Raw genomic sequence first — 11,198 nt, 5'->3', positions numbered from 1 at the left:
TATTTTTTTGTTGTTGTTCATGAAGTGAATGAATAATTTATATTATATTGTTAAGTTTGATATACTTAGAGTACCTAATTTTGATGTCAAATCAATTTTTTAAAATATCTGCAATAGCCCTCAAATATTATCAAAGTATTCTATTTTTATTAAATACAAAATATTAAAAAAAATCAATTTTAGTAAATTTGTGTATCTTACTAGATAAATGTACGTGTGTCGCACGTTGAGACATAGATAATATATATGCGAAAATATGATAATCTTATTTAAATATGTTTAAATTGTTTTTTAAATAAGAATAACTTTAAATAGATAAATAATTAATTATTTGGTTACTAATGAAATCATCACATTTTCTTGTCTTTGATTTGAAATCCTCCTAAAATCTTTTTGTAGCTGTCGTTTGTTTTATCTTCTTAGTTTTTTTTGTACTTGGCAATTGGTTCGTCACCTCGAATGTCTATTTGAGATCCATGAAGACGAAGCTGAAATAGAGATTCGAGATGACGAACCAACTGCCGATTACAAAAAAGACCGAAGGCTTTCAAATAAAAGACAAAAAAATGTGATGATTTCATTTGTAACCAAATAATNATATATTATAATTTAATAAATTTATGTAGCATATCAGTTTATTAAATTAGACATTAATGATAATTATGAGAATTTGTTACTTATCATCTCATGCGTATACTAATTTCATGTTATGATAGTCAAAATATGTTTTATTTGTGTTTATATCAGCTTGAAAATCGCGTCAGGACATAAGCGAGTTGGTAAAGTCTTGGGTGATGTGAGGAGTTATCTCTCGACAATGTAAAATCGATTCTTGCATGGAGCATATATCTCACTGAATTATTGTGAGAGTATGCTGTATGCAATGAAGGTCGGTGTTTGTGGTCATCTCCCTCGAGTTTCTACTCATGCATATATCTCGATCTACTATCCCGATGGGTCAAGGAACTCGGACTCATATAAAGAGGTTTCACATCACTTGGAAACCTTTAAAAAAAATGTCAGCTTGAGAATAATATATGAACGTTTAAAACTTTCCAATCATATTTTCAATCAATTTATTTATTATTTTTTTTTTACATGGCAGTGTTTGTGATTAGCTGATGCTTGTTAGTTAATGTTGGTTGGCTTAGACTTAAAGTCGTGTTTCTATTCACGCTTTCCCCTTCTTTTTTATTTGCCTCTTATATAAAGGTTTCGTATAAAAACATTACGGTGGATTGTAATATAAAAAATTCAGTTTTTTCTAGTTGTTCATTTGGTATCAAAATTCAAGTTCATCGTTATGTGTTGGATTAATTATACTTTCTGTTCTTAGTTGGACCACTTATAACTTTTAGGTTCCAGATGTTCATTTTTAAGTGTGAGGGTATGTTGTTGTCCAAAATCGTTTGGTTAAAATCCCAGAAAATTATATATAAACTTTTACAATCCTCCGGTTAGCTTTTGGGGAGTTAAGTCCAAATCTATCATCTTTTAACAATGCTTGAGGCGTTGGAATTCGAAAGTTTTAATTGGAATATGCAACTGTTGTTTCGATCTTGAGGTGGCTGGATTTCTTATCATATTAGCCTCGGATCGTCGACAATGTTGTGATGATTTGTGATCGAATTGTTTCAGTGTGTTTTTCTTTGTAAAACTTACGGAATTTGGAATTTCTGCGTGATGAATAGCAACTCGCAAGTTGTCTTTGGGAATTTCATTTTTTTTTATGCAATTTTCTTTATTTTCCCCTTTCTGCGTCTCTTGTTTTATTTGAAGGAGATGTAACTAAAAGTTCATATATTTGTATAAACATTCGTTTCTTTAACTGGTAGCGGGTGCGGGATTTATGACATCCATTATGGAAATAGAAGAAAACTTGGCATCATTCTTGATTTAGTGCAAGATTACATCTTTTTGGTGTTGGGAGAGCACCTTTCTTCTGCTGTCTTACTAGTATATATTCTGATCACTGCTTCAGGAAATTTAAGAATAATGGATGAGCTTTGGTTGTTGATTATATAGATTGCACGATTTACCTTAAGAATACTATTGGTTTTGGATGTTGCAGATGTCGAATTCAGGAACACGGGGTCTAGAGAGATCAAAATGTCTTGGAAAAGACTTGGAATGGTTGAAGCTGCAAGGACACGTGATATCCGAACCATCTTCTCCTGGTGTTAGTTATGTTGAGTATCTTGAGTGTCGGTAAGAGAATGCATTAATATTTCAATGAATGAGGAAAAGGCAAAGTCACGTGGGAATAAATGAGAAGATGTGTATGGAAATTTCACGGAAATTTGAAGAGGAGAAAACGCGTTTTCACACTGACAGAGGCTCTATAAATAGAGCTCCCCCCTTCATTATCAAATCATCCTTTCTTCGAGTTTTCTCTCATCTTATAATATTCTATAATATTTGTGAGGTGTTTGTTCTCCTGTATTAAGAGAGTGTGTGTTCTCTTTGGATACACAGTGAGTGAGTTGTACACCACAAAATATTATAGTGGAAATTCTTTTCATCTTGCCCGTGGTTTTTACCATAATAATTTTTAGGGGTTTTCCACGTAAATCTCGGTGTCCAGTTTATTCTTTATTTTCGGGTTTTATTATCTCAAATTACCGCAAGTGGGACCAACAAGTGGTATCAGAGCCTTGGTTTAAAATTTCTTAAAATTCTGAGTATGCTCTGTGGCTGAAGCCTAGACTGATCTTCCACATCAGAAAAGATTTTTTTGAGATTTTTTATTTAAGGCGGGATAATTTTATCCAGTCTACTAAAATTGTAGTAGACATAATGGCGGGCAGGTACGAGATATCAAAGTTCAATGGAAGCAATTTTATGCTGTGGAAAATAAAGATACAAACAGTTTTAAGAAAGGAGAATTGCTTGGTGGTTATTGGAGATAGACCGGTGGAAATTACGGATGATGGAAAGTGGAATGAGATGAATGACAATGTTGTTTCCAATTTACACTTGGCTATAGCAGACGAAGTTTTGTCAAGTATCTCTGAGATAAAAACAGCCAAAGTTATCTGGGATACTCTGACAAAGATGTACGAGGTCAAATCGCTACGCAACATGATTTTCCTAAACAGAAGGTTTTATACTCTTTGGATGGCGGAATCCTCATCAATGACCGACCATATCAACACATTAAATACTCTATTTGTCCAACTCACTTCCATGGGGCATAAAATAGGGGAAAATGAACGTGCGGAGCTTCTACTTCAAAGTCTGTCAGATTCATACGATCAACTTATCATCAACATTACAAACAATATTCTTATGGGCTTTCTAAGATTCGATGATGTCTTAACTGCGGTTCTCGGTGAAGAAAGCCGGCGCAAGAATAAGGAAGATAGGTTGGTAACATCGAAGCAGGCAGAGGCTTTACCGATGATAAGAGGAAGATTTATGGACCGTGACTCCAGTGGGAGTCAAAGACGAGGTAGATCAAAGTCGAGAAGTAAGAAAAAAAAATATTTACTGCTTTAAATGTGGCGGTAAAGGGCACTTCAAGAAAGAGTGTACGAGTATCGAGAAGAGTTCTCAAGGAAATGTGGCCAGTACTTCAGGCAATGGTGAAATATTATTCAGCGAAGCGACAACAGTTGCAGAAGGCAGACACAAATTTTGTGACACATGGATTATGGATTCAGGAGCGACGTGGCACATGACGTTTCGGAGAAAATGGTTTGATCATTATGAACCAGTCTCAGGAGGATCTGTATTCATGGGAAATGATCATGCCTTGAAAATCGCTGGGGTCGGTACTATCAAAATTAAAATGATTGATGCCACCATTCGCACCATACAGGAGGTACGACATGTGAAAGGACTGACGAAAAATCTTTTGTCCTTGGGGCAATTGGATGACATCGGGTGCAAAACTCGTATCGAGAATGTGAACATGAAAATTGTGAAAGGCGCGCTTGTGGTTATGAAGGCGGAAAATGTTACTGCAAATCTGTATGTACTTTTGAGAGAAACACACAAAAAGGCAGAACTAGCTGTTGCATCAATTGGTTCAGGAGAAGAATTAACAGTGTTATGGCATAGAAAGCTCGGGCATATATCAGAACGGGGGTTAAAAATTCTCTCAAAACGGAAGCTGTTGCCGGGACTTACAAAAGTGTCACTACCCTTTTGTGAGCATTGTGTTACAAAAGTGTCACTACCCTTCCTTGTGGATGATAGCAATGCAAGAAGAGTTGGAGGCATTAGACATGAATAAAACTTAGGATCTTGTTACACTACCACGAGGAAGGAAAGCCATTGGAAACAGATGGGTCTATAAGATCAAGCGTGATGGCAATAACCAAGTGGAGCGGTATCGTGCTAGATTGGTGGTAAAAGGGTATGCTCAGAAAGAAGACATTGACTTCAATGAGATATTTTCTCCTGTGGTTCGGCTTACAACAGTCAGAATAGTGTTGGCATTGTGTGCGGTGTTTGACCTACATATAGAACAGCTAGATGTGAAAACGGTATTTCTTCATGGAGATCTTGAAGAAGAAATCTATATGCTACAGCCAGAAGGTTTTGCGGAAAAAGCCAAAGAGAACTTGGTTTGCAGGTTAAACAAATCTTTGTACGGTCTCAAACAGGCGCCAAGGTGTTGGTACAAGAGATTTGATTCCTATATCATGAGCCTTGGATACAATAGACTGAGTGCAGACCCTTGTACGTATTTTAAGAGGTCTGGTTATGATTATATCTTTTTGCTGTTGTATGTGGACGACATGTTGGTAGCAGGCCCCAACAAAGATCAGGTCCAAGGATTGAAGGCACGGTTGGCTAGGGAATTTGATATGAATGACTTGGGACCAACAAACAAGATTCTGGGGATGCAAGTTCACCGAGATAGAAGTAACAGAAAGATTTGGCTTTCCCAGAAAATTATTTGAAGAAAGTCTTGCAACGGTTCGACATGCAAGATAGTAAACCAATTTCGACCCCTCTTCCTGTTAACTTCAAGTTATCATCCGAGATGTGTCCTAGCAATGAAGCAAAGAGAATGGAGATGTCTCGAGTACCATATGCATCAGCAGTGGGAAGTTTGATGTTCGTCATGATCTGTACAAGACTGGTCATTGCTCAAGCAGTGGGAGCAGTTAGTCGGTATATGGCGAATCCTGGACGAGAGCATTGTAGCACTGTCAAGAGTAGCCTTAGATATATTAAGGGTACCTCTAATGCTGCATTATGTTATGGAAGATCAGATTTTACACTCCGGGGCTATGTCGATTCAGATTATGCAGGTGATCCTGATAAGAGGAAATCTACTACTGGTTATGTGTTTACACTTGCAGGGGGAGCAGTAAGCTGGGTTTCAAAACTGCAGACAGTTGTGGCGTTATATACAACAGAGGCAGAATAAATGGCAGCTACTCAAGCTTGCAAGGATGCAATATGGATTAAAAGGTTATTGGAGGAGATCAGGCACAAACAAGAGAATGTTCTTTTGTTTTGTGACAGTCGGAGTGCTTTGCACATCGCAAGGAATCCAGCCTTTCATTCCAGGACGAAACACATTGGAGTACAATTTCACTTTGTGCGGGAAGTAGTAGAAGAAGGAAGCGTGGATATGCAGAAGATCCATACAAAGGATAACATAGCTGATTTTCTGACCAAGCCAGTGAACACTGACAAGTTTGAGTGGTGTAGATCCTCAAGTGACCTAGCAGAAACGTAAGCAGCAGGGAATGGCAAGATTAAAAGGATGTGTGGAGATGTGTTTGATTCTCAATCAAATCTCCAAGTGAGAGAAATATCGGTAAGAGAATGCATTAATATTTCGATGAATGAGGAAAAGGCAAAGTCACGTGGGAATAAATGAGAAGACGTGTATGGAAATTTCACGGAAATTTGAAGAGGAGAAAACGCGTTTTTATACGCGTTTTCACACTGACAGAGGCTCTATAAATAGAGCTCCCCCTTCATTCTCAAATCATCTCTTCTTCGAGTTTTCTCTCATCTTATAATATTCTATAATATTTGTGAGGTGTTTGTTCTCCTGTATTAAGAGAGTGTGTGTTCTCTTTGGAAACACAGTGAGTGAGTTGTACACCACAAAATATTATAGTGAAAATTCTTTTCATCTTGCCTGTGGTTTTTAACCTAATAATTTTTAGGGGTTTTCCACGTAAATCTCGGTGTCCAATTTATTCTTTATTTTCGGTTTTTATTATCTCAAATTACCGCAAGTGAGACCAACATGGAGAAGCTATCATAGAAAGATCCTCAGGCATTTATTTGCCATTTCTGTAACACATACTTTGCCCACTCAGCTGGTGGCAGAATGATAGGGAGAAAGGTTAGCAATGTTTTCAGAGACTGAAATTGATGAGTCCCTAGAAAAACCAGATGCTCCTCCATTTCCCGCACCAGAGACAGAGTCAACATTGCATTTGGCGACGCTTATGGCAACGAGGTGCGTATTTTTCTGCTTAGTTATTCAATTTCGTTTTCAATTTGCGAATTTTCTGGATTGGATTTTGATTGGTATGTGTATGCACCGAGACTAGACGATCCGAGATCGGGGACCTTCGAGATATTCTCCACGGATACGTTCGAGATACGGGGGCCTTGTACGTATACGATCTGCTATGTGTATCTGTTGAGGGTGGGATCGGACGGTTGGAAACCGGTGAGTGTGAATCTCTATGGTCAGGATCGTAATGCAGCTACTTATTACTACAATACCTCCCAAATGGAGTGTGGTATGGGTTCGATCATTGCGAGGGTGGCGCTGCGGTGTCGTTTTGATTGGAGTTGAGTACCATGTATGCGATGGACATAGATCGAACCCACACATGGGTTTTAGAGACATCGACTCCATTTACCAAGGTTTGGAGATTGAAGAAGAACGCCACAGTTTCATATTTAATTAAATATTATCAACAAAGATAGAAAGAATTTATTAAGGAATATTTAGGAATAAAATATTCATTTCACAATTTATTGTCAGTTGAAGTAGAGATTAGCTATCTTTGTCATGGTTTGCTGCCTATCTGGGTGGCCTTTTATTTGGGTTTGTTGGCAGAACTTAACGCTATCTTATTTGATCATCAGCCGATTCTTATTGTCCTTTTTAGGGGCTGAATGCGTGCATTGGAATGGATAGTAAGAAGTCCAAGAAAAAGCATACATTACTTAAATGTAATTTAAAGATGCCCATATTTATAAATAGAGATGTTTGATGCAATATAATATAAAATAGCATGGAATAATCTATATAAGCTAGAAAGAATCTATTTTTTTTAAACAATCATATCACATTAATATTAAATGTCACCAAAGCTACATCCATTATCCACGAAAGAAAAACACATTCGATCCCAGACGATTGAGAAAGACGAGAGTGTGCATAATGTGCAATACAATGCGCCTCCGAATTTGTATTGCAGCTAACATGTGTTAATGAAATGAAATTGATTGAAACAAAGATAGAGCGTATCTAGTCAATAATGATATCATCAGACCCACGATTTTTTGTTGCTGAGTTCACTATTGTGACAACAAGGAAGGAATACAAGAAAACCAAACTTTATCAAACTCTTTATGAATTGCTAAAAGAATATCATGATAAATAACATTGAGTTCGGCAGGAAATATAAAACATGGATGACGAATACCCCTAAATGAAGTTGCTATCAGATGCCTAGAATGATCCCAAATCATTGCGCCTACACTAAAGCGACCATGCACCTCGTCAGACCCAGCATCAGCATCTAACCTGACATGTCCAGGCGGAGACTTGACCCATTTCTTGTCCAGAGTATATTGAGATCCTTGTGGCTTATTCAAGCTAATAAGTCTGGCTTTCCGGAATTCTTCTAAAGAAGAACCAACCCAATCAACATTAATCGGTTGCCGAAGCTTGGAATGATCATGCTTCCATCTCCAAATTTCTTTTCAAATTGCCCAAGAAAACATGCAAAATACTAAAAATCATATACCGAGAGGACACCCCATCAACATGTTTACAGTATCTTGCTTTAAGTATTAGAGACGTCAAGGAAGATGGATCATGAATGATTTGCCAAACTTGTTTTGCTAAGAGAGCACGATTAAATTCAATAAAACTTCTGGAATCTAAGGCCCCCAAACTGTTTCGGTTTACACATATTTTTCAGAAAGAATCTAATTATTTGCTTGAGAGATTGGCATTATATATATATATATATATACACACACACACACATATAAGCAGAGTTGTCTATCACATTTATTAAGTTCCCGTCAAAATATATACTAAATAAAGGAAAAAAAACTATTTCCTAATGTATTTAATAATATTATAATTCTCAATTGAAAATAACAATAAAATTTGTTGTCTTCTCGAAGTTCTCATGTCTATTGAATAAAACATTTTGAAATAATTGATAATTAAAATATAAATTCAATTTTAATTCCAAATTTAAATCTAAATAGCTTGAAAAAATAAATAGCATCCAAAGATTTGGTCTCGATTCATCACATGATTTAATACATTGATTCGATCACACGATTCATATATATCAACGAGCTTGGGTTGAATATAATTTGAATTTGAAAATATAAATAACTACGATATTTTTTTCGAAAAAAATTAGTTTATAATTTCTTTCATTCCTCAATTTAGGCAGAATAAAAATGGCTCATCTGTTTAATGTCATTTGAGATGTTGACCCTTCGAAAATTTATTGCGCGCATAAGCTTCAATTAGATAGTAGCTATTATCTATCTAGATATAAAAACAATTGAAATTTTAGCTTTGCGGTGTCTTTCATTGTACAGATGTATAATTATTTTTTTTTTCACAAATCTATCTGATTATTGTTATAAAATAAAAATATTTACACTATCTATATTTTTGTAAAGTTTTGAGTTATTGTCAGTTGTACATAGCTGAATCCAAAATTACTAATTTTAAAAGTCTTAAAATTTTGATATTTGATATCGATAACAACTAAAAAAATTCAATGACAAACGTTATGTTTAAAAAGTTTTTCAAAATTTATAAATTAATTTTTTAATATAAATTATAATACATTTATATTTTAATTATTTATTCAAATACACATATTTATTAATTTTTGTTGTTAATTTGTATTATATTTTAATTATTTATTCAAATACACATATTTATTAATTTTTGTTGTTAATTATATAAAATAAATGTGTTGGTGAAATATATTATATAAAATAATATAGATTAGGAAATAAAATCTATTAGTTTGAAGTTGATTAAATTACGTTTCCTAAGAAGTCTTCTTCTTCACGAACTCAAACTAATTTTCTGACAGAGAGACAAAGAGTTGCAGAAGAAATCGACAATGGGGAAAGGCGGAGCTTTGAGCGAAGGCGTGATGAGGAAGATTGTGCTTTCGTATACATATGTGGCAATATGGATCTTCCTCTCTTTCACTGTCATCGTCTACAACAAGTACATTCTGGATCGAAAGATGTACAATTGGCCTTACCCCATCTCGCTCACGATGATTCATATGTCCTTCTGCTCTTCTCTCGCGTACTTACTCGTCCGAGTTTTCAAGGCGGTGGAGCCAGTCACCATGTCTTGGGATCTTTACCTCAGATCTGTGGTCCCGATTGGCTTATTGTACTCTCTTTCACTCTGGCTTTCGAATTCTGCGTATATTTATTTATCTGTGTCGTTTATTCAAATGCTCAAGGCGCTGATGCCTGTGGCTGTGTATTCGATCGGTGTTATGTTTAAGAAGGAGGGCTTTAAGTCGGAGACGATGGCGAATATGGTTTCGATCTCGGTTGGGGTGGCGATTGCTGCTTTTGGTGAGGCCAAGTTTGATTCTTGGGGGGTTATGCTTCAATTGGGTGCTGTTGCTTTTGAAGCCACTAGGCTTGTTATGATTCAGATCTTGCTTACTTCTAAAGGGATCACTCTTAATCCCATTACTTCTCTTTATTATGTGGCGCCCTGTTGCTTGGCCTTCTTGTTTATTCCATGGGTTCTTGTTGAGTTCCCGTCTTTGAAGGAGAATTCGAGCTTCCGTTTTGATTATGCGATTTTCGCGTCTAATTCGTTCTGTGCTTTTGCCCTGAATCTTGCTGTATTCTTGCTTGTTGGAAAGACATCTGCTTTGACCATGAATGTGGCCGGTGTGGTGAAGGATTGGCTCTTGATTGCTTTCTCTTGGTCGGTGATTAAGGATACAGTGACTCCAATAAATTTGTTTGGTTATGGATTGGCTTTCTTGGGGGTTGCATATTACAACCACTCGAAATTGCAGGCCATGAAGGCCAAGGAAGCGCAGAAGAAGGCGCAACAGACTGATGAGGAGACTGGAAGGTTACTTGAGGAAAGGGGAACTGAGAATGGCGGTGATTCGAAGAGGGACGTGCCTGAAGATTGATTGGCTGGTATGATCACCTATAAAAATTTTGCTGTGAATGGGGACAAAATCGAATATTGGATTCTAGTTTTCGAGGATGAGTGGATGACTGGCTTACTAAGGTGGTTCTCCTTGGGTTATGTAGTTTTAGGAATTTCTTTTATGTGATTGTCTTATTTATTTCTGTTAAAGTTAATAGTTTTTGTCGTTTCGTGTTACCGAGGATGCGAGGTTGCTCATGTTGCCAGACTTTGTTTGTGTTCGGGGAACTGACTTGAGTTTATGCTCATTTTCCTTGTTATTATGGAACTCATTTTAGCATATTCTCATCAATCTATATTTATACGGAGCATGGTTTGCGCCATCATCTGATGTTTTCTTTATTCATGTAAGCATGGAATGATTTCTATCCTCCAATTCTTGCAAATGTGTTCCATTTATGTGTTTTGAATTATGCCCACGCATATAAGCTTTATCTTTAGATCGATTAGAAGACAATGTTTCTTAATACAGTAAACGTCTTGAGATTGTCGATTAGTAAATAATAGCAGTATCTTGTTGCTTTGTAGCGTATGAGATTGTCGTTTGGTAAATAATAGCAGTATCATCTTTCACCATATATGAATTTTCTCATGAACGGTGTCCAGTTCCATTGATTTTTTTTAACTCTGATCGTCTTCACACGCACACACACACATATATATTCATGCAAATGATATGCATGTATTATGATGAATATATAATATTTCCTTATCCATTTTAGATCTTATCATTGTATTGGTCCTTGAAGTTTGAATCATCTGATATGTTGATGAGTTAAAAACTACATAATCGCGAAAC

At 36.2% G+C, this 11,198-nt stretch overlaps 2 protein-coding genes across 2 annotated transcripts; both read left to right on the top strand.

The window, feature by feature from the left end:
- Nucleotides 1–2,071: 2,071 nt before the first annotated feature.
- Nucleotides 2,072–6,946, top strand: LOC140963308 (embryo-specific protein ATS3A-like). The gene is given in 4 exon segments (XM_073422592.1): nt 2,072–2,208; nt 6,361–6,436; nt 6,512–6,704; nt 6,707–6,946. Coding segments are annotated over 4 exon segments (471 nt in total). The 3' UTR covers nt 6,772–6,946.
- Nucleotides 6,947–9,223: 2,277 nt separating this feature from the next.
- On the top strand, nt 9,224–10,722 carry LOC140963490 (probable sugar phosphate/phosphate translocator At5g25400). The gene has a single exon (XM_073422836.1). The coding sequence runs from the start codon at nt 9,324–9,326 to the stop codon at nt 10,377–10,379; it is 1,056 nt and encodes a 351-aa protein (XP_073278937.1). The 5' UTR covers nt 9,224–9,323; the 3' UTR covers nt 10,380–10,722.
- Nucleotides 10,723–11,198: the final 476 nt, after the last annotated feature.

The sequence above is a fragment of the Primulina huaijiensis genome, chromosome 17 (assembly GCF_012295235.1).
Source record: "Primulina huaijiensis isolate GDHJ02 chromosome 17, ASM1229523v2, whole genome shotgun sequence".
Classification (NCBI taxonomy): Eukaryota; Viridiplantae; Streptophyta; class Magnoliopsida; order Lamiales; family Gesneriaceae; genus Primulina; species Primulina huaijiensis.
Note: the sequence above shows the minus strand (reverse complement) of the source record. Positions and strands in the feature narration are given on the sequence as shown.